This window comes from Podarcis erhardii (genome assembly GCF_964252035.2).
Source record: "Podarcis erhardii genome assembly, chromosome: 3".
Lineage (NCBI taxonomy): Eukaryota > Metazoa > Chordata > Lepidosauria > Squamata > Lacertidae > Podarcis > Podarcis erhardii.
This window is the reverse complement of record NC_138507.1, coordinates 12,807,303-12,832,116: the sequence shown is the minus strand read 5'-3', so window position 1 is coordinate 12,832,116 and position 24,814 is coordinate 12,807,303. Positions and strand designations below refer to the sequence as shown.

Here is a 24,814-nt window from a genome sequence, read left to right as displayed (position 1 = left end):
TGATTTGCAAATCCGGGGACTGTCCCCGGGAAATGGGGATGTCTGGTAACCTTATCATAGGGCCAAAAGCTATGAGTTGTTGTGCTTATTAGGCCTGGCACTCCTGAGCAGATCCTGTTTCTTCTGATGAAGAGTTAACTTCACTTATTCCATGTGATTTATTCCTGACGCCTGCTCCTGACATGCTCTTAGGCTACACATCAGTTCTTCTCAGGAACATATACACACAGCAAACAATTCATTCTTAAAGGAAGAGGGTGATACACACACATATACAGCAAGCAAAAACTCGAGAGTGTAATGGACACACAAAATGTGGCTGAACTAAATTGCTATATAAAATGACAACTGACTCCAGCTTCCTACAAGAGATCCAGTTCCACAAAACTACAGTGCCCCAAGGAGTAGCCTCTCACACAGAAGACAGGCAGAGTGGGAAAGACCTGGTGTGGGTTCATTCATAACATTTCAATCCCGGTTGTCAATCCAGAAGGATCACCAATGTTCACATAATACATATAACATTGGGTCTGCTTCTACCCATTACAATGGCATGTCCTCCTTTCCCTACAGACACTATTCTATAGCTCTAGGGTAGAAAGAGAAAGAGAAGAGCCAGGGACATGAACTGTGGCTCAGATGAGCTGTTGAGCAGAGGCAGTGACTCTTCAGCTGCCTGTATGCTCCATTGCCTGGCACTTCATATTCCCTTTCCCCAAGGACTGCATGGCTTTTTATTGCGCTATTAGCCAAACCACAGCTGCTTCCACTAGTCCTGTCAAGCTGGTGTACTTATGAAATTGACTACGGCAGTCAACAGAAACATGTAGTCAACTGGATTTTGCTCCCATTGGCATTTTTCTTCTTTTTTGCATGGGTAAAGGTAAAGGTAAAGGGACCCCTGACCATTAGGTCTAGTCGTGACCGACTCCGGGGTTGCGGTGCTCATCTCGCTTTATTGGCCGAGGGAGCCGGCGTACAGCTTCCAGGTCATGTGGCCAGCATGACTAAGCCGCTTCTGGCGAACCAGAGCAGCGCACAGAAATGCTGTTTACCTTCCCGCTGGAGCGGTACCTATTTATCTACTTGCACTTTGTGCTTTTGAACTGCTAGGTTGGCAGGAGCAGGGACCGAGCAACGGGAGCTCACTCTATCGCGGGGATTCGAACCTCCGACCTTCTGATCGGCAAGTCCTAGGCTCTGTGGTTTAACCCACAGCGCCACCCGCGTCCCTTTTTTGCATCGATACTTAAGCCTATACATATATATCCTTTCATGTACAACATAACAATGTATCCTAGAACATGTCCATGCCAGTTACCAACACATCTCCCCCCCTCACACACACACATTGTCCATGGTGTTGTTCATCATTGGCACGAGTCAACAAATGTTGCAGCTGTCACACCCAAATTTGCCCTTGCCTACTGCAGCAGTCCTGCTAAGCCTTTGGGCTGGGGCTGGGTGGGGGGGGCTTGTTTTTTCTAGAATGCAGATTAGAACTGCTGTGGAAGTCAGTGCTCTTACCACAAGCAGCAATTCCCCCATAAGTACCAATTCCATGTTTCTAAAAATGCATTTGTTTGCACACCACCTTGGCATACCTGGGCAAAATATTACGTAGCTAAGCAGACTTGAAAGGCAACTCTCCGTATCTCATACCCATAGTTCTGTTTGAATCTAATCTGCTTTGCCTAGCTTTATACAAATACTGCGAAATGAAAGGCAGCCTGAGAGTGATACAAGTATCTGGAGTTCCAAGATTTCCTGATGCCTGAATAGTCAGCAGACCTTTTGGGTACTGGGTACCTAGAGCAAACAGGGGGCGGTTGTTGCCTTCATGTCTTGCTTGTGAGCTGCTGGGAGCACCCCACAGTCCACTGCTGGAGACAGAAAGCTGGACTAGAAAGCTGTTGGTCTGCTCCAGCAAGACCATTCTTATACATTCCACCTTTTCCTTTTGATAAGTGTTTCCAGCTACGTCCTGAACATCTGAGTTCTCCAAGTATGCTTTGCTGAACTCTGAGAACATTAAGATGCCAATTTGAAGCCACCCTCTGGCATTCAGTCAAGTATTCCGTTCCACGCATGTGTGCAAACCTATTCAGTTTGCCTCTCCATTGTGTTTGCTGTCTTCAAGTAATCTGAGGAACGCAATAGTTGTTTTTAAAGCTGAACAACACTTCCTTACCTAGGGACTAACCAGTTTTTATTAGGATTTGAATACTATCCTCAGTAAAACCGTGCTAACCCCAAATTTCTTTTCATAAAAAAAAAAAGCTCTCTGATTGTACACCTTGCATTCTGTTTTGTTACAAAGGAGGACCCACCTGGTAAAAGTTCCATTTTATGGTAATTTGTTTCTTTTGTATTCTTAATAGTAGCACACAACCCATTACACAGAATTTAGTCTTGCCTCACATGGAAAATCATGGCAATTATTATTATTTTCTTACAAAGCAAGAAATTACAAGGTTATTTGCGTTTTCTATTAAAGCTGTTCCTTAAAAGCACTGAGTTTAGTCAAGGCTTTGCGGAACAACTCATATGCTTCGATTGAACTCATTGTTATTTTTTAAAAAGTAAGTGCTTGAATTAGAATAGAACTCCACACTTATCTACATTTCGTTATTTGCTTCTGCATTCTAATGGAAAGCCTTTCTTGTATCAACTTGTGCAAGTGCAATTTTCTTGTAACTGTTAATTTCATTCTCTAAAAACTTCCCCATCATCATGACCCAATGTATTTAGCACACCACGCAGTCAAGCTGCAGTGGGCTTCATTCTTTTGCCCTAGCATTTAATTAAACAAGTCCAAGTGCACAGAGCTTTCTTTCTCTGAGGCAATCTGAACTTTGTTGAGGGAGTTTCCTTTCTTACCACATGCCACTATTCTAGTCACTTGCAAACCTAACCTAACACTTGTCATCAAAAGCCACCGGTCCAAAATATAGCATGCTGAAACGGACCAAGCCCTCATACAAATGCAACGTTGAGCTAGAACCCAATACCACAATTGTTACTTATGAACAAAGTACTTATGCTAACATACTACTTAACTGAAAGCTTGCAAGTTATGTCATAAAATTATTCAGATATTTTAATGATCCACATCCACGGTCCTAGGCAATTCTCTGCCGTCATTCTACTTGACATGGCTTAATGCCAGCTAGGTTTCTAAGCAACTAAGCACCATTTTTCTGTCACTCTGAGACAAATACAAGGGTTTGTCTACATCAGGCATAGGCAAACTCCAGCCCTCCAGATGGTTGGAACTACAATTCCCACCATCCCTGACCACTGGTCCACAGTCCCAAACATCTGGAGGGCCAAAGTTTGCATATGCCTGGTCTACATGCTGTCCTTACAATGTGAACACACACACACACACACACACACACACACACACACTCCTGTTCATAGCGCTTGGGCATACACCATTTACAATCAGGCAGGCTGAAGAGTTTAACAGTTTCCTCTTCAAATTTAGCTTGTCGTTACCAGCAGCAACATGCTTTAATATGGGAGATGTCAAACCAACATGGTTTATAATAATAATAATAATTTATTATTTATACCCAGCCCACTTTTGGTTTAGTACACAAGATACAGGTATAGTGAGTCACTCTCATTAATTCATCACAGGGATATGCAGTGTCTCTCACAAACTGATTATTTAATCAACAAATCCAACAAGACCTTTAAAACTTTGGATCACATAACATGTCACAGGCACAGTGGGTAAACATCTGTTTACTACCTTGATATCTATAGCATGCAAGAGTCATTACTCACTCCCTTCATTAGTAATTCAAGAGATGGCTAGAGGCATAGGCATGTCTTCGTGTCTCCTAAGTTAAATTCACCTCAGTTCATCAGGGGAGGAGTACATTTTGCCTCGGTCCAGTATACCTGAAGGAGCGTCTCCACCCCCATCATTCTGCCCGGACGCTGAGGTCCAGCACCGAGGGCCTTCTGGCAGTTCCCTCATTGCGAGAAGCAAAGCTACAGGGAACCAGGCAGAGGGCCTTCTTGGTAGTGGCGCCCGCCCTGTGGAATGCCCTTCCAGCAGATGTCAAAGCGATAAACAACTACCTGACATTCAGAAGACATCTTAAGGCAGCCCTGTTCAGGGAAGTTTTTAACGTGTGATATTTTACTGTATTTTTTGTTTCTATGGAAGCCGCCCAGAGTGGCTGGGGAGGCCCAGCCAGATGGGCGGGGTATAAATAATATATTATTATTATTATTATTATTATTATTATTATTATTATTATTATTATTATTATTATGCCAAGACAGACAGAGAGTGAAACCACAGGAAACTATTGAGCTGTGAACTGTTTGACAAGACAGGACGTATAGCATCTGTTATTGACTTCTACTGTCACCTCCTTGTGCATGTGTGAAGTGGAGTCAACTGCTATACAAAGGGTAAAGTTGGGTCTAGTATGTATCTTTGCTTAGCACACATCTGGCTAGTGTACAACTTTCCTACAGCCTCTGAGGAGGTCAGCAATTGGGGGCATGGGGAAATGCCACTTATTTTAGGATCAGCTCTAGGCAGGGGAGAAAGAAGATTCTTTACTCAAGCAAAGAGTCAAGTAGAATTTGTCATGGATCTAGAGACTGGCACTCCAAGATTTGGCTGGAGAAAAGGAAGTCCCTCCTCTCTTGCTATTGCTTCACTAAATATTTGCCTCTTTTGAATTCCATGTTCTGGTTCCAAAACTGACTTGGCTCTCTGTTCCCTGTGCAACAGCTACATTCTTGCCCCTGTTCCCTTTCTGTTAAGCACTCCTGTTTGCTTCCCCCACTTTCACATCATCCTAGAAACTGCACTGTTTGACAATGCTTTTATTGGTAAGATAATAAAGGCTGGTGGTGCTTACTTCCTTAACAGATGTAACACAGGATTCAAGCCTGCCTGAGGTCATGCCAGACTGCCAGCATGATTTTGTGGAGGACCTGCTCCCTAACTTCACCTGTTGAAACAGGCTATGATTGTTGTTGTTTAGTCGTTTAGTCGTGTCCGACTCTTCATGACCCCATGGACCAGAGCACACCAGGCACTCCTGTCTTCCACTGCCTCCCACAGTTTGGTCAAACTCATGCTGGTAGCTTTGAGAACACTGTCCAACCATCTCGTCCTCTGTCTTCCCCCTCTCCTTGTGCCCTCCATCTTTCCCAACATCAGGGTCTTTTCCATGGGAGTCTTCTCTTCTCATGAGGTGGCCAAAGTATTGAAGCCTCAGCTTCAGGATCTTTCCTTCCAGTGAGCACTCAGGGCTGATTTCCTGAAGAATGGATAGGTTTGATCTTCTTGCAGTCCATGGGACTCTCAAGAGTCTCCTCCAGCACCATAATTCAAAATCATCAATTCTTCGGTGATTAGCCTTCTTTATGGTCCAGCTCTCACTTCCATACATCACTACTGGGAAAACAATAGCTTTAACAGGCTATGATTGCCTACTACTTAATCCACTAGAAACCTTGACTGCAGCTCTGGGGAAATGGGAAGCTGGAAGAGAGATCTGTTACTCATCACCTGTGATGGCATAAGTACTGTCCAGTTAGTGCTCGAGAAACTATGTACACAATGTCTATCACCACACTGCAGAGACATCCCTCCCAAGAAAAGTTTAAAGTGATATAGAAACCCACATAAAAATGCTTTACCAGAGTCAAAGACAGGACAAAAGGAAAAGATTTACTGTATTGTAGATGTCACGGGCAGTTTGCAGTACTACCTCCAGGTCTCTGACAAGTCAGCTATTTGCCAAATGTTATTGACTGGTTGGACGCGGAGGAATGGTGGGAGGAACCAGCTGGGGAACCCCCAGAGGAAGAAAGCTCTTGGATTGGTGGTGGGACAACCATGAGTGGTCTGAGGGAGAAGACTGGGAGGAGACCATGTTGGAAGCTGAATAGACAACAAAGCTTAGTGATCTGGGAGATTCTGTGGCAGAGAGAAGACCAGAAAAAGAGGCAGAAGCTGAAGCAGGGGAGGAAGGAGGCCAGGAGGCAGAGATGAGTCAGGCTGGTGAAGAGTCATGAGTGTCTCCCCCTCCTGCTGCAACAAGCTCCTCTCCCCCCCTGGTCTCCCAGAACCAGAAGAGGCATGAAAAGGGTGGAGGAGAGGTTGGCTTTATGCAGGTGCAATCTCCAATTGCTTGGGGAAATCCCTAGAGAGGAAAGAACTTGACGGCTGTGGGGAGGCATGGACTTTCAGTCTTGGCAACTGACCATGGAGCTGATGGACTCATTAGACCTGACACTCTGCCAAGTCAGTGCAGATTGTGTTCTTGCTAGTAAAGAGTTAACTTCAACTTGATGATGCGATTTACCGCCAGCTCACTCCTGACACCAAAGAATGGTGAACACCTATTTCAACCAATGTCAGCTCTGACAACTGAATGGGAAACAATGCTGCAACAGTTCCGTGCATTAATTTAGGCTGGTAAAAGAGGAGTTCTTAGTACAGTATGTGAGATGAGAAGTCTTTGGTTTGAGTTCCACCTTGGACATAAACTAAAGCAGTTCCCTTTGGCAGACCTCTCTCAGCCTTACTGCATTATTTGCAATATGAAGATAATACTAGACGACCTTACAGGGTGAGCTGAAGGATTTCAGAAATACTGGTTGTGATGCACAATCAACATTCTCAAGGATATGCTACACTTAAAAGGATATAGATCTGGATGCTTGTACCAGACTTGCTGTTTGCACAGATTTTATGTTTTTGCCTTCTACGATTTACAACAGTTTATGTGCAGAGAGAAGGAAAAGCTTTATGTGACTGGTGATCACGGCCAGTGGCGGAGCATATGCCCACACTGCCCAGGGCGGGCGCATTCCTGAGGGGTGCGAGGGCGCACTCCCGAGGGGTACCAGCGCACACTCCCAAGGGGTGCGGAGGGTGCCCTCCCAGGCACGGGATAGCTGCTTGCACACCCACTAATCCTGTTTCCTTCCTCTCCCCTTCCCACTTGCTTGCCTCCTTCCCATCCTCTCCCTTGCCTGCCTGTCTCCTCCAGCTGGAAGCACAGGGCAACAGCACACAGCCCTCCAGGGACTCCTGCACCTACCACCAGCCATCAAGGGAAGGGAGGAGTTGCTGTGCAGCACTCCCGGCTGGAGGAGGCTGGATTGTGGCATGAATTTAAGGCACAACATTCCTTTTTTAAAAAAAAATATTAAAGTTTTAAAAGTTACAGAAAGAAAAGAAAAAGAATTAAACATAACAAAACAATACAATACAATACAAAGACAAAAATACTACATATACATAACAAAAGTAAAACAAAAACAATTTAAAAAAACACATCCAATACTTTCAATGTTGTTAACTTTCATTTACTTGTTTCAGCGACCTCCTCACACCTCCCTTTTTTTGTATTCCACTTCGATTAATTGTTTCAGCAAATCCTTTCCATCTTCCTCAATTTTCTGTCCTATCATTTAACTTAACAAATTCTGACATTATTTTTTCCTTTAATCCATTTACAATCTATTGTACTTAATTCTTTATAGCATTTCTGCTAAAGCCATGTAACTTCATTCCAACATCTTTCTAACATTCCTTAATTTTACAATATTTCTGTAGATAATCTTTAAATTTCTTCCAATCTTCTTCCACCATCTCTTCTCCCTGGTCTCGGATTCTGCCAGTCATTTTAAGGCACAACATTCCTTTTGGGTTCTATGAACAATCAGCAGACTTTTGCTGTGTTCTAGGCATTAAGCCCGCATTGTGATGGTGTATCATCCAGGTTTTCCATCTGTAACTTGCTTACTGGGAAGCCTACAGCTGCTTATTGTGAACACAGGCTCGTTACGGCACATTTTTAGAACCTGAGTCATATGGATGTTCCTGGGTGACTGGTTATAAATAAAATGTAACCTATACTGTCAAGTCCCTGTAGTCACTACTGGGTCATGACAGTTTTTGCATGAGCAAAGAGCCATAAGCAGACTCTGATTCCAGATATTAATTACTGGAATACATTATCCTGGTTTTCAGCTAACAGATACAGAGTTATGAACCCAAAATGCAGATGGGCTCAGGACAAGCATTTTGTGCACTGTATAAATTCCTTTCATTGTAGATTCCGACCATCACCCCCAGTCCAAAACACACTCTACTTCAGAAACCCACAGATCTCATCCCGTACACCTTAAGGCAAGGGTGGGGAGCCTGTGGCCCTACATTAGCTGCTGGACTACAACTCCCATCATTCCTGATCCCTGGTCATGCTGGCTTGGGCTAATGGGAGTTGCATCCCAAAACATCTGGAGGATATCAAGCTTGGAAAGGCTATTCCAGATGATCCCACAAAGATACACTATTACATGGCTTGTACTAAAAGGGTATCTTCAATGGATTCATTGAGCTGTAGCAAAAACTTGCTTGGCCAAAGATCAGAGTGGCTTGTTCAAGTTCTAGCTCATCCACTTCATACTGTGGAATGCAGACCTCTGCACAAGCCATGCCTCAGGGGCAGGGAGGTAATGGATATCAAAGTTTGATTTAAAGGCCAGCATCAAAACCTGCTTGTTCAGGAAGTACGCATGAACGTTCCTTGACAACTTTCAGAAAAAATATGTGCCAGTTCAGTTCTCCATGCTACTCCCATCTCAGAAAATTATTAGACAGATTAGACAGCACCAAGAATTACAAGGACACCAGCATGCTGTTCTAAATATTAAATATGGTTGCTGTAGCGTATGAGCAATTATTTTACTATCCATTTAAACCTGCCTGTTCATTTCTTTTGTTAGAAATTATTACAAGCTTCTATGCAGACATTAAAATTTAACATTGTAAGCCTTGTGTGGTGTTTTGCATATACGCTAGTGATGCACATGTTGCTGCTCTTCAATACTGCAACTCATGATGGGCAAACTGGTCTGTTCCCAGCCCATGTCAATTTCACAAGCATTAACTCATAAATATGTTCCTTTTCATTTGCTGCATCAGTGTGCTTTCTTTATTTAATCCACATAATTTTTTGCATTTAAATACCGATCTAAATATTCATTTCATTTATTAAAAAAAACACCATTTTGATATGTTTTCCAAAGGCAAGATCCATGTCAGAATATGTGGGAACAGAAAAGTCCACTGAATAACTTAATTTGCAATCCACACATTAGTTCAAGAGCTGCTGATCAGACTCATGGCTCCATAAATGGCTTTATCTGTAAGCAAAATCTGAAATTCAAAGAATATATTCATGCAAGCAATACACAATTTCCACTGTCTGCCCTGTATTTTTGCTTGATGTTTCCTTTTCTCATTATTCCAGCACACTGTGAGTTCTTTCTGGTCATTTCAAGAGCGCTTGGTCCCAAATGAGACGAAACTGTGTAAGGAATAGCCCAAAGCACTTAAACCACAGGGATGGGGGGAAATCAACCCTCAAAAAACCTACTCCAGGATTTTAGCATCATCAACAATAACAAGTGCAAGAAATATTGCACAGAACTTTTAGCCCAAGGTCAATCAGGCTGCTGACTACATAAATCCACAGAGGGAAAAACTAATTCTTACTGTGGAATACAAATCACTTTTCTGAGCACGTTTTTCAGCTCACCCAGTAGCCCATCAGAAGGAAAGGCCATTTTAAAGATTTCCTTTAATATCAGAGTGCAGCAACAACTAAAACGAGAATCTGCTTAGCAAAATAGCATCTGCCTTTTTATTTGGAGCCTATTAAAAAGTGCATTTGTTTATTAATAAGGCACCCCTCCTTCTATCACCTTTAATTTACCAAGCCAACCTGTCAGGAGCAAGCTCTCTTACCTGTGATGGAACAAATGCCCACGAACATATTCTCCACTAACAATGAGCCTGAGCTGAAAGAGGCTAGGAGGTAACATGTGTGTGGCAGTTGATGCGCCCAGCTTGCTGGTATGCGCCTTACATGGGCACAGTGAGGCTTAGTGAAGCTGGAAATCAGACTCCATATTCTTTGGACCATCATCAAGTTAAGAAAGCAGCTAGGTAAAGGTAAAGGGACCCCTGACCATTAGGTCCAGTCATGACCGACTCTGGGGTTGTGGCGCTTATCTCGCTTTATTGGCCGAGGGAGCCGGCGTACAGCTTCTGGGTCATGTGGCCAGCATGACTAAGCCACTTCTGGAGAAACAGAGCAGCACACAGAAACGCGTTTACCTTCCCGTTGGAGTGGTACCTATTTATCTACTTGCACTTTGACGTGCTTTCGAACTGCTAGGTTGGCAGGAGCAGGGACTGAGCAACAGGAGCTCACCCCATCGCGGGGATTCGAACCACCGACCTTCTGATTGGCAAGTCCTAGGCTCTGTGGTTTAACCCACAGCACCACCCGCGTCCCCTAAGAAAGCAGCCACATGTGTATTATTGTTTATTCTTTGAGAATCAAACTACCCTGTTGCGAGGTAGGTGAGGCTGAGAGGCAGTGACAGGGCCAAGGTCACCAAGTGAGCTCCATGGCTGAATGGGGATCTGAACCCTGGTCTCCCTGGTCCTAATCTGACACTCTAACCACTGCTCCACACTAGCTTTTCTTTTCTTTTTACCAATTTTTTTTATTGGTCTTCACATTTATCACATAAAAAAACAACAACACAACAACAACATTACAGTACACAAAATACAAAAAAACCCACTAAGAACAATTTTTAACTTCCAAATCCTAATTTCATTACATTAATAACTGACTTCCGCGAATCCCCCTAACTGAATTTCATTATATCACCTACTTAGCAGTTCATTTTTCTAATAATATTAACTTCTTTCATTTACTAACTTCTTCTCCTTTATTACTATTCTAATCCTTAATATTTATTAATAACATACTCATATTCCACCCCTAAGCCTAATTGTTACTTCCAAGATATTTCTCTTTATTCCACAGTAGCTTTTCTTAATGCCATCTTCTTAAGACTGTTTTGGAACACCATCCTGTGGATGCTATAGAACTTGTACATCCATTTGCCCAAGTATTACATGACCCTTGTTTGCCTAGAGTGTTTACCTTTGCTTATCAAGGCTTGGAGCCAATGACCAGATCTTCTGATATTTCTATTTTCACTTTAGGTGTAGTGAATTCTGTACAGTACTGACATTCAGGGAGGAGGGCTTCACTCTTTTGCCCTGCACCATTTTCCTGATAAGCCACTCCCAGAAGCTACTAGTAGACACAGAGCAGAGAGCGGATTGATAACAGGAACTTCAAATAGTAATTCAGAAGAGATTAAACTTAACTGGTGGTAGGGGGGAGAATTCACATACACGGTGCCACTTCTTCAAATCAGAGCCCTTCCCTTTACGTAAAAGAAATATAGGAAGAGCCATTTGCAGATTTGCATTCTTTCATACTTTGTAGTTCGCCCATCTTCATGTATTTTAGCTCTTATTTTGAACAAGAAGGCAATTATGAGATAGGATCATTAACTGCAATAAGAAACCCATCGCTTTCAGACATGAAGGTGCATATTGTTGCATGCTAAGATCTTCCGATTCCCCACACATGCTAAATACTAGCACTGGAAACTCAGAAATGATAGCCATTGGGTCTTTGGCAACACTTGTCAAGTTTGTACCCTCGTCTTCAGTTTGCAAGGTTTTGTCATTCTTTTGTCACACTTACTTAGCTTTAGGAAGACACCAAACTGAAGGCTTAAAAGTTAAGTCTGCATCTCCAGAACATTTCATCCCCTTTTGATAAAACCTCAGCCTTTGTTTGCCCAGCTGTGAAATTGTTTTATTTTAGGCAAGGGGATAAAACAGATAATGTTCCTTAACTCAGATTTGCCTACCCCTCCTCCAGGTACATACTGCTAGCTTAGAACCAACTATGGATGAATATTTTTGGCAAGCTGCCTGCATCTTCTAACCACTCCTCTGCAGTAAGCAACATTATAAGCAAGCTCTGGCATTAGCACAAGTTCTTCCTACAAGTTTTTTTTTTTTTTTTTTTTTTTTTTTTGCAACTAATCTTTCAATAGCTGTCAGCATTGATCGTAAACAAACACTCAAGTTTCTAAGCAAAGCTTTCAGGCAGCTGATCTATTTTTGTTTTTCTAAACAAAGCCTTTCAGGATACATTTCAGCAAATGTTTCTAAAACCATCATTATCAGCTGAAGAGAAATATCCTTCCTTGACCCTTATAGATTGGGTTTTAATCACACAGTGATAGTCCAATTCAAATTATCTTGAACGAATGCTCTTTTAAAAAGCTATAGGTATTTAAGCATTTGTCAGGAATATAGCAACAATACTATAAATATATACCCTCCTAGAGTATGGGTAGGCAAAGTAAGGCCCGGGGGCCAGATCCAGCCCAATCGCCTTCTAAATCCGGCCCGCAGACGATCCAGGAATCAGTGGGTTTTTACATGAATAGAATGTGTGCTTTTATTTAAAATGCATCTCTGGGTTATTTGTGGGGCATGGGAATTTGTTCATATTTTCCCCCAAAATATAGTCTGGCCCCCCACAAGTTCTGAGGGACAGTGGACCGGCCCCCTGCTGATAAAGTTTGCTGACCCCTGTCCTAGAGCATCGTTTCAGTATACGTACTAGTGGTTGTTGTTTTTTACAGGAACAAGGAAACACAAAATGAATGTCCTAGTACCAAACTATATAAATAGTTGAAGACTTTTATATAAATGTTCATCATCAATGCTCTTCCTTTCTCACTGTTTGCAATCTTCAAAAGTCAATAAGACTTTTTTTCCAGGTTCCTATCAAGTAGAACTGATAAGTATTTAGAAAACATGGCCACACTCTGCGGAAATGGTCCAGAGTTCTCTCAGTTTCTTATTTTTCCAAATTTAAACACAGTCCCCCACATTTCCACATCAGCTTGTAATTTGTTTTTTTAAAAGTCCTCATGAAAATTTATCAATGCTGTAGTGCAAAATTTTCCTAAGATATACATTTTTGTATGCATTTTTTCCTAAAAGACACTGTTCTGCAATGCAATTTTCACGAATAGGATGCATTTTTGTATGTTTCTTTCACTAGGGCATGTGTTCTTATGTACACTTTACCTTAGTATTTGCATTTTTGTACACATTACAGCATTGCAATATTCAGGGAAGGATGACTTTTGAAGAATTGCTGTGCTTTGGTTTGCAAAATTTTCAGGAAGTGTGATTTAGGTAGTGAATTAAGTGTGAATCTTTAAATGTGGACTGGTTTAAATTCACATACACACCCATCCCTAGTTCTCATCCTTTAAAAAAAAAAAGACATCAGGGTTACAAATATGTCAGAAAAGGTATTTGGTCAGAAAAAGAAGCCACCACAAAGAGGGAGCTGAAGTACTTCAATGTATATCTACCTTATTTTGGTCTGTCCAATACAAGAAAAATCCATGTGGGTCTGTTCGGACAAAAACTGACGTCACACTGGTGGAATCCTGGCAAAGAAAGAACGGACACAGTATTAACACATTGCAAAGCTCTTCTTGCATCCCTAAATATACCACCCTAGCTAGCAAAAGGAAGTATTCATAAATTGCCATTCATTTTATGTGCATGCCTTTCTCATTTATACAGGAGTTTGGGTAACTCATTAGACAAAGTTGGTGGAACAGAAAGGTGCCCTTAAAGTACTCAAGGAAAACAGCACACTTTACTGGCCTTGCCCTACGCAATGCTGAAGATAACACTTGCCAGTATTTATTTTAAGTCTTACTGTAGATACTCCCAGTGCCAACCAAAACACAGTTGCTTAATTCCACTGCTACCACCCCTTCAAAACGTGAGCAGGCCTTGCAACACAAACACATTATTCTAACTCCTCTCAATTGCTGGACAAGATGAGAGGACAACTGCAAAGTAACCCAACACCTCAGAGGCTGAGCACATTGCAAAGCCAGGCATTTTAAGTTTGCTTCCCTCCAGGGGATGCCGTCTCAAATCTGTGATGTCCGACTTGCTCCATCTATTTTAGAGTTTGTTTTCTGAGAATATTTCCACACAAGTAGGAGCCTCTCTGTCATTAACTCTCTGTCCCAGCCTCCCTTGAAGTATACAACATGCTACTTAAGTATTTTCAGATGTTTCCTTCATACACATTGCCATTCTACATTTTGCCCCTCCTGCTTTTCCTACAAATCCTGCTGCCAATTATATGCAAGAACCGTTTCACAACTGCTAGATTATAGAACCATGTTTCATGAGCTGGGGTGAGCTGCTGGATTTTAGAACCATGTTAACTGAGCAGTGAAATGCAGGGGCTTGTCGTAATCCTCTGAAATCTCATATTCTCAACGAGGATCTAGAAACCCCAACGAAGAATCCCAAAATGCAGGCAGTTATATTAGTCCATTGTGATATGCACACACAAACACACTGAGCAAAGGAAGCAGGACTTAGCTTACTAATTAAATTTATTAGCACAACTGCCAGAAAACCTGTGCATATTGTTTCAGCTGCAGTTTTAACTTGTAAAAAAAAAAAATGCACCGAGCATTAATAAAAGATCTTCAGCCACCTGAAATGCAGTTGGTGGCTTTTAATTCGAAATGCAAACCAATCCTGCAAAGAAGTGTTATCACTTAAGAGAGTGTCAGCCTGAAGTAAGAAGCCCATCAAAGAAAAGGAGAGAAGTATCCAGCCCCTACTTTGTTATTCTCCTTGCTTCTCTGCCTTGCTCTATGCTAACAAGTCACCAAAACAAAACAAAAATCCTGAGAACCTCATCATCACTTCAGCTGTGTACCAGAGCAAAGACGGTCCATCAGTTATCCTGGTGCTCTGGAAGATGATGACATTGTTCCTGCTCTGGGGACGAGGAGACAGGCACACACATCCTGGAATCCTCCTATTCTGTGTTTCCCTTCCACTACCATCCTAGGAGTGCCCAGGAGAGGCTCATAAAATTAAAAAGAGCTCCAAGTAACAAAAATTTTAATTATTCTAATTAACCTCCCAGGTTGCTCACTTTTATTTTGGCTCACTTAACATTAAAAACAAATAGGAACCAATGTTTTCTGAGGCAATTAGTACAAACACAGTTTTGTATTTATTTGGCTTGTCCCAACTCACAGGTTCAGCTTCCAAATATGTGATTGAGGCTTACCAGTTGCATGTTCAGACCCAGAAACCTCCCCCCTTTAAATAAATTCACATTTGACTCAAATTTTGGTTTTGGTTTTTGGCAGAATTTAGGCCACAACTTTATTGATTACAGAAAGTGAGTGGTTGCATAGGCTCTGGTTTGACTAGCTCCCTGCCACACAGGTAGCACTGACCCAGGGTTCCAGCACAGATCAGCCAAGGGTGAACACCTGGATAAGTGGAAAGCCAGGAACAGGTTAGCTCTGCCACTCAAATGTCCCCCTGGACTCAGGCACGAGCACAACCCCCTCTCAGGGGTTGACCAAACCACTGAGTCCCTGGATTCCTTTAATGGAATACCCTTCACATAGGGATGGTGAGAGCGTTCTCCCATCCCTATCACCTGAACCAGAGCCTATCCGCAACCTTACAAGTTGTGACAATTTGCTATGTGGCAGGCGAAACCCAAATGGCAACAACCGATCAGCCAAGTGGGGAAAATTCCTGCCGTGCCCCTGTCCCAACGATGGACGACATACGACGGCATGGCAAGGTCAAGCGCAAAGCCCTAAAAGTAGGGAGAGGTGGGCGGGTGTTCCGATGCACGAGCCAAAAGAGGAAGCTCTGGGTCATGTACATGGGTATAAATAGGTCCCTTGAACCATTTGAACTGCGTCCCATTGGCCAGATTGCACCAAGCTATGAGGGACCTACCAATCTGGTGTTGTGGCTGACCAATCGTACCCACCCACAACACAGAGTGTCGGTTTTCCAGGTCTCACCGCAATACGTGCCCTCTTTAAGGGAGGAGCTGATTTGTCTATAAAATCAAAATAAATGTGTACCAGCAGTGTGTACTGCAACAGAGCATTTTTGCGCATAGTTAGGTACAGAAGATTCAATGCTGGGGCAAATTAGTGCAACTGATGAAGAAAACACTGAATTCAGAAGACTAAATTTGTAAAAAGCTAATTCTTAAAAGCTCTCGGTCCCATGGAGGTAAGTTCTTTTTGCTTGCCATCTTTACAGAAAGTTCCATTGCCCAGTGAGCCTAAGAAGCACAGAAACATCCTCCATTACTCTCCAGCACATGTTGTCAGAAAACAAATAAACAGAAAACAAGAATTCACCCACGGGCAAAAGAATCTCTTGGAGAACTTGAGTCCAACCCCTTTAATAGGAAAAGGCTGTCAAGAGTGGTTGAAAAGTCACCACCCACCTTTTCATCAGTCAATATCCTAGTAGTAGAACAAACTACAGGAGGTGGAGGTTTGTGAAAAGCACATCAGGGGAAGCTCACTCTAAAATAAGATTTCAGTTCTTCATTGATTCAAATTTGTCACCCTGAGAATTGGACTATTTGTTAGTCCAGGGAGGAAAGAATTTCTAATTTACACCTCACTGAGAAGTCTGATGAATCCTCATCCTCCCACCAGTATTTAAGAGCGATTGGGAAAAGGATAGAAATTGGGAAGATCAAAGTACTCTATTCTAGGAACGAGATGTGGAAATACACAGAATAATTGAAAAGACTGCTTTGCTAGATATCTCCCCAAATGGAGTTCTGCCCTTTTAAAATGGAAATGGCAAACCCTGGCAATCGTAGCCAATAGTGCATTGCCCTGCTCTTCCTTGCTTTCAGAAGTATCAGTTTTTTCATCCTGTAGAAGTCAGCCAGGACCATCACAATACATTTTACTGTCCAAGGCAAAAGGGCAAAATGTCACCCGACCTCCTCATCCCCCATACAGAAGCCACCTGGGTTGGCACAACAGCAATCTTGTGAGGCAGGTGCTGCTGAGAGGCTGTGGCTGGCTCAATATTACCTAGTGAGCTTCATGACTGAGTGGGGATTTGAACCCAGATGTCCCAAGTCCTGGTCCAACATTCATAAGAACTGTCTCTCCCTGTGTGTATCAACCCGAATGCTGCAATAATCATCTGAGGCCCTTCTCCATGTGCCTCCTCCGTGAGAAGTCCGGAGGGTGGTAACACAGGAAGAGGCCTTTTCTGTGGTGGCTCCCCATTTGTGGAATGCTCTCCCCAGGGAGTCTTGCCTGGCACCTTATCTTTAAGTGAGGTTACATCTCTTTAGGCACCAGGCAAAAACATGCCTCTACTCACAGAGCTTAGGCCCATTAAACCACTGGTGGCCTTTTAAACCATATATGGAGGGGAATTGTTTCTGTTTGTTACTATGCTATGTATTTTTGTGCTTATATATTGTAAGCCGTCCTGTGGTCCTCAGATGAAGGGTGGTACAGTGGACGCTCGGGTTGCGAACGTGATCCGTGTGGGAGGCACGTTCGCAATTTGCAGCGCCCGCAACTCGTCTGCACACGTGCGGGTTGTGATTCGGTGTTTATGCGCGAGCGCCGAAACCCGGAAGTAACCCGTTCCGGTACTTCCGGGTTTTGGCGCGTCCGTAACCCAAGAACGCACAACCTGAAGCATCTGTAACCTGAGGTATGACTGTATAGAAATTTAATAAACATACAAACAGCTGCACCACACTGACACACTTCCTGAGGGGCAGCAAGCAGCACTAAGGTGCTAAAGGACAGAGCTGTGTGTGCCCGCTAGACTGCTCTAAACCCCTAACCTAACCCTAAGTAAGCCTGCCGCAGCTGGACAGGATTTTGGTGTCCCATTCCTAGTGTTCAAGTGGCAGATTTAACTGCCAATCAGGTTTGCTTCTGTGTATGGACTGAAAGGCGGTGGGACATCTCAGGCAGCCCAGTAACTTGGGCCACTCCTGGGTCACTACCTCCTTTTTCAGTGGGACAGCCAGGCCCAGCCAGGGGTGATGGTTGGGGTTTATTATGATTAATTATGGAGGGGGAGGGAGGAACAAGAGGTATGCCGAAAGAAGGGGTTTCCCCAGCTCTCTCACACTAATGACTGGATAATTTGCATGAACGTGTTTGGCTAAGTATCTATTTCCAAGCCTCCGGTTTCTAAGAAGCTGCAGCCTGAACCATTTATATTGCAAAAGACAGAGGATGAAGGCAGATGGCAATTGGGTTTGCCAGGTCCCGCAGAGTGCTGTTTGTACATGGTCTGCTTCATGTAAGCACTCCAAGTACAACCTGACAAGCGAAGCAACGGGGAATTGGCATGCATGACATGTGCAGTTTCCCAGCGCCTCTCACTCTGCGGTTTTGGACAACTGGCTCCTCCCAAGCACTGCTGGCGTCTGTTTTTCCAAGCAGAACATGTTGCAACAAATGCAAGGACTTTCCTCGAGGCTTAAAGTTCCCTGCATCCCCCTCCTCCACATGCAAAACACTTTTCACGTGCACTAATCCGGGTTGGAGAGGTGATGCATGAATCATCCCTAACGTTGCAGCTAAGTTATTAAATTATTTCCTTGACATCCAAGTTGTCCTAGATTTCTTCTTCTGGTCTCAGCTTTGTTAGTTATTTAGTTAACAAAACGTATTTCACCTTTTGCAAACATTTCTGTTATGGTGTGAAACAGTAGCACTGCTAAGCAGCCTGAGTGAATGAAGTAACGTTGATGGCAGGAAGGTGCTTCAACTAACGTACCCCAGTATACTTCCTCTAGCCAGTTCTTCTGCTTCTGGTTGCTGCTCTGAGAGGGGCCTCTTCCCCAGGCTCAGGTGTCAACATTCCTTCTTGTGGTTGCTTAGCAACAGTGACTTACTGCCCTTAGCAATGGTGCGGCCTACTGAGCCCCAAAGCAGTAGTGTTGTTATTATTCTTCAATTTGATTTATACACCACTCTTTATTTTGTTCTGTGAGCCACCCTGAGAGCCACCCTAGGGAGGTATAAAAATTCAATAAATAATAATAATATCGAAAGGTCTCAGGGCAGTTAAAAACGTTAAAAACATATTTTACAGAGCATAATCGTAAAATAATAAAGCAAAGCCTAGTAATATAATAGTAGTAGTAGTAGTTGTTGTTGTTGTTGTTATTATTATTATTATTATTATTATTAAAAACCGCTATAACAGCCCCCACCTCACACACATCTTTAACAGGCCATAGATTATTTAACAGCTGAAGGCCTAGGTAAAGAGGAATGTTTTTGCCTAGAGCCTAAAGACATGTTAGGATACCTCTCAAGTGACAAGTCACTACAGCACCAAGCAAGTCTCTCTGGGGAGAGCATTTCACAAATGGGGAGCCACCACAGAAAAGGCTATGCCCATATTTTGTGCTCTAGCTTTCATCAGGAATACCTGATTTGACTCCCCCCCCCTTTTTTTCCCTTTTTTCCTTTTAAAGCAAAGGGTCTGGGAGCTCTGCTCACCTTAGCCCCCTCATATTCCTACCCATTCTACCCAACTGTTAGTATCCATTATCTTGAGAAGCCTGGGTTCCTAAACCCACGTTTGCTTGATTAAAACCAGTGCTGTTTTTTTTCCCCCTAGAAAAAGAGGTGCCAGAATTCACCATGAACACCTCCCTTGCTCGCTTATAACGGCAATGGCGCCCACCTGAGAGGAGCCGGAACTGAGTTCCGGCAAGTTCCGCCCAAAAACAAGCCCTGATTAAAACACACACAGGTGTGGCTCTTCTAGAGGCAGCTTGGCGGATGAGAGATTGGTCCCACATCTCCCCATAGTCCCCTGAAAATGCTCTGTTTCCCCTTCAGCGTGGCTTACTCATTTCAGAGCCCTATATTTTTTGGGGTGGAGTGGGGGAAGCATTTTAATATGGCCTCATTTGTCAGAGACAGCGGGTGGGGAAGCGTTGGACAAACCCTCCGTTTTCCCCTGCAAATGTCCTCAACCACACAGTTTGATTAAAAAAGGAATTACCAAGCTGAGAAGCTCAATGCCCTGCCCTCAGTATTACCAGAATACATGGGACACAGAGAGCCACTCTCTGAACACATTGACTTCTAGGCTAATTCGTTTACTACTTGTCAGCTAACGGGGAGAAATTACATGGGACAAAGCAGGGAGAACTTCCTAGAAGTCATGATATTTCGAAACACGTTCATTCACTTACTCAGCTGTTCTGCATAACCAACCTAAAATACTTTCCTCCACCCCAATACTTTTTCCTTACCTATTCTAGCATGAAAACAATTCCAGAATAGGTAAAGGTAAAGGACCCCTGGACAGTTAAGTCCAATCAAAGGCGACTATAGGGTGCAGTGCTCATCTTGCTTTCAGGCCAAGGGAGCCAGCATTTGTCCGCAGACAGTTTTTCCGGGTCATGTGGCCGGCAGGACTAAACCACTTCTGGTGAAACAGACCACCATGACAGAAACTAGAGCGCATGGAAAAGCTGTTTGCCTTCCTGCCACAGTGGTACCTATTTATCTACTTGCACTGGCATGCTTTTGAACTGCTAGGTTGGCAGGAGCTGGGACGGAGCAATGGGAGCTCACCCCGTCATGGGGATTCGAACCACTGACCTTCTGACTGGCAAGCCCAAGAGGCTGAGTGGTTTAGACTAAAGCGCCACCCGCGTCCCTGTACATACAGAACACAAGTTAGCAGAATGCAAGTTTGGCTTTAAGCAAGATCATCAAGGCACTTGATGGAACTTGATAAAGAAGGAGAGGAAAACCAATCCTATGGCTCTACCTTCAGAGCAGCAAGTTTTCGCTATCCAATAGGTGTGAGGGAGTGGGGAGACATTATTGCAAGTACCAATCCCATTATTAAGTATTTGCACAAATTCCACTTACAGAACTAATTGAATTGGCCTCCTGGGTGAGCACTGGGAGTTGTAACATGTCCACAGGGATGTTCTCATGTGCTAATCAATGGAACAAGGTGTTAACACAACAACAATATGTTACCATAATGTGGTGCTTCGGCATCCCAGGAGGTCGACTATTAGCAGGAAGTTTTAAATGTGTTTGGCCAACTGCAGTTGAAAAGGTATTGTGTGAGAGGCTACAAGGCATGAATTTTCCATCGTGAACACCCTGGTCTGCTTAATATATGAGAAAAAATGCTGGTTCTCACTAAAAGTGGCATAGTTCCAGGTGAACTGCACCACTTCACAGCGTGTAAGAAATGCCCCTTGTGGAAAAAAAAACTCTCCTCTCCTTTAAGATCTAGCACATGAGGAAGAAAGGCCCTGGCGTTCTCCCCTGATGTGCTAGTTCGGCCAAAGGAAGTTTCTTTTGCATGGAGAATAATTCCATCATGTCAGACTCACTCCCACTTACCGTCTAAAGCAGTACCACCCAGACGCTTCCTCCGGGGAATCTTGGCCACAGCACTATTTGTTGGAAACTGGCAGACACTTTACCCTATAAATTCTAGTATACTAGTATATTACAATAGCTCTAAGCATGTACGGTTATATACATTGGTACCTCGGGTTAAGTACTTAATTTATTCCGGACGTCCGTTCTTAACCTGAAACTGTTCTTAACCTGAAGCACCACTTTAGCTAATGGGGCCTCCTGCTGCTGCCGCGCCGCCGGAGCACAATTTCTGTTCTCATCCTGAAGCAAAGTTCTTAACCCAAGGTACTATTTCTGGGTTAGTGGAGTCTGTAACCTGAAGCATATGTAACCTGAAGCGTATGTAACCTGAGGTACCACTGTACATGCAATCACACTTTTATAATGCAAGCGCTACATGGATATTGAAATGTGAGAATTCCAACCCTTCCTACAGGAAGTTACCTTCCAGAATCATCTACAGTGGTACCTTGGTTCTCAAATTTAATCCGTTCCAGAAGTCTGTTCCAAAACCAAAGCGTTTCAAAACCAAGATGGGCTTTCCCATAGAAAGTAATGCAAAATGGATTTATCTGTTCCAGACTTTTAAAAACAACCACTAAAACAGCAATTTAACATGAATTTTACGTACTATGTAACAAGACCATTGATCCGTAAAATGAAAGCAATAAACAATGTCACTGCAGTCAATAAACAATAAACTGCAGTCAATCAATCAATCAATCAGTCAGTAGCTGAACTGGGTTCCACACAGTCACAAAAACAAAACAAAAAGCCGCAAACAAAAATGCAAAATAAATAGCAAAAACAGACAGACCTCAGTGTAACACTCAAAACGGAAGTATGGCACTCAAATCAGAAGTGTGGCACTCAAAACAGAAGTGTAACACTCAAATCGTCAGTGTAACTCTCAAAACAGAAGTGTGGCACTCAAATCGGAAGCATAACACTCAAAATGGAGCACATTTAGCTTCCAAAAAAAGTTCGCAAACCGGAACACTTACTTCCAGGTTTGCAGCATTTGGGTTCCAAGTTGTTTGAGTTCCAAGGCATTTGAGAACCAAGGTACCACTGTATTCAACTTTTCAAATCAACTCAACAGCTTCAGCCTAAATGCCTTTTGGCTGAACCTATGCTGTTCATCCTCAGGTACTTGAGGATCCCAATGACCCAGTCACCTCTAAAACGGAACTAATATCTAATCCTTAACGCCCATTAACTTACATCTGCACTGTTGGATTCGTTGTTGGCGCAGTAGATATTGTTGCTACAGTATTAAATTTTGCGCTCTCTATTAAAGTGCACTAAGAAACTGACGGGACTTATTACTGAAGGCATTTAGGGGGGAATCTCGGTCTTATTTCAACCACAGTCAAATTTTTCAGCTCTTCGTTTGTTGTATTTTAAACATGAAAGCAGTTTATTGGAAGGGGGTGGCGAAGAGGCAAGTACTTCCTGGCACAAATCCACCTCATCGATCTTCGTTCCTGAATTTACAGCCACTATAATTTGTGCTATCTTCATGCATCTACCAAAGCATTGCAACACACACACATATTTAGAGGCAAGTCACTGCAGCCTTCAGTGTTCTTCCTCCAATTCCAAAAACATTTCCGGGAATGCTAAAGACCACAAGCATATAATCTCTGTTTGACTTTTGCTGCTTTTTGCTCTATTTTGTGAATACAGATTATTTTATTATTATTTTATAATGCTGTGAGCCATCTTGCGAACCCTTTTGGTGATGGGGCATGGCCAAAAATACAGCAAGTAAGTAAATTTCAAGCGGGTGCAACGCAATCATAGGTGGGAGAGCGTGGAATTTTTGTATTGGCCACAGATCCCATTTATTACACTTCTGTTCCATCTTTTGTCCAAGAAGCTTGAGGTGGCATACAGTGGTACCTCGGGTGACATACGCTTCAGGTTACATACGCTTCAGGTTACACACTCCACTAAGCCAGAAATAGTGCTTCAGGTTAAGAACTTTGCTTCAGGATAAGAACAGAAATCGGGCTCTGGCGGCGCGACGGCAGCAGGAGGCCTCATTGGCTAAAGTGGTGCTTCAGGTTAAGAAAAGTTTCAGGTTAAGTACGGTCCTCCGGAACGAATTAAGTACTTAACCTGAGGTACCACTGTACATGGTTCTCCTCTATTTTATCCCCACAACACCCCTGTGAGGTAGGTTAAGCTGAGAGACAGTAACTGACTCAAGATCACCCAGCGACTTTAAGCATATAAGAAGAGCACTGCTGGATCAGGTCCAGGTTCCTGTTCTCAACCAGATGCCTATGGGACCTGAGAAGACCTGAGCTTCATGACTAAATGGGGATGTGAACCTTGTTCTTTCAGATCCAAGTCCAACATTTTAATTCCGACATCAGAAGATGACTTCTTTCCAGATGCCAACCTTTCCTCATTAGCAAGGTGGTGGTGGTTTCAAGCACACCTCTTATGGCTGCGTTTAGATAAGAGTTCAGCTCTCATTTCACCAGCTACAGTTTCATAAAAGTCCATTACAAAGCACACCAAGACAGACGCTTCTCAAATTCCTGCTGTCACCTAACCAAAATTACAACTGAGCCTTGAAATACATACGTCTGGAGATTAAAGAGCATTGAGCAAGCAGCTATTCAAAACCTGTGCGCCCAAAGTACAGTGAAAAGAGACGGCAAGAAGAGTCAATGTCTCTATTCCCTAAAGCCCCCAGTCCCAAAGTACAGGTGTGCTTAACTCCACACAGTTGATTTACATATTTGCAGAAAGCACCTGCTTACCTAGGGAAAGATTGAATTTTAAGTGATATGCCTTTTTGACAGATATAATCAAAACACACTCAAACCCATCCAACACCACCTGGGGCAAGCATTTGACCTACAAATTCTCATCTCCCTCGCTGATGCCTGACTAGCTTGGGACATATCATTTACTCATGCTGCATTTTATCCCTCATTGGGCAGTTTCCACTTGAGAAGCCAATGCCACTTAGCAAATCCAAATTGTAATAAGATGGTTGTTTAAGAGAACTCCCAGTAGGACTTCAAATATCCTTAAAAGTCACCTAGTGCACTTCCGAAAGAATTTTGGCATGTTCTCAAGAGTAGCAGGCTAACCAATTACGTAAGACTCTGGACACAAACACACCCGCTAGAGCTGGGCGATGTACTGGTAAATTGTCTGAAACTGGTATGGCATTCAGATCGCGATACCAATTTCAGACATTTTGAGCTGGAAATACATCATGGTGGCTGCAGATCTGTGATGTATTCCCAGCTCACATTGCCTGCAAACGGCAAAGGCACAGGCAAACAAAGTGTGGTGGCCCAGGAATCGGATTCAGAGGCTGAATCTGAGGAATCCCAGCCTGCACAGGAGTCCCCACCTCCAGGACCGGCTAAACCGGGGCAGGGGCTTGAACCTGAAGGGCCCTCACCTGTGCTGGATCCTCAGGAGCAGACACCAGCTGAGTCTGCTCTGGCTCCTGAGGTGATGGAGGACACATTGCCTGCAGGTGCTCCTCTCTCAACCCTGTCAGGGGAAGGTGAGGTTGCCTCTGGGTCCGGTAACCCTCCAG

General features: G+C 43.3%; 1 protein-coding gene across 2 annotated transcripts in view; it reads right to left on the bottom strand.

The window, feature by feature from the left end:
• Positions 1-24,814, bottom strand: part of PLCB1 (phospholipase C beta 1) — a 455,429-nt gene that overhangs the window by 414,326 nt on the left and 16,289 nt on the right. For both annotated transcript variants that reach the window (XM_081856862.1, XM_081856861.1), the window contains exon 2: positions 13,336-13,413. In XM_081856862.1, the coding sequence (XP_081712988.1) occupies positions 13,336-13,413 (78 nt within the window). The remainder of the gene's footprint in view (positions 1-13,335; positions 13,414-24,814) is intronic.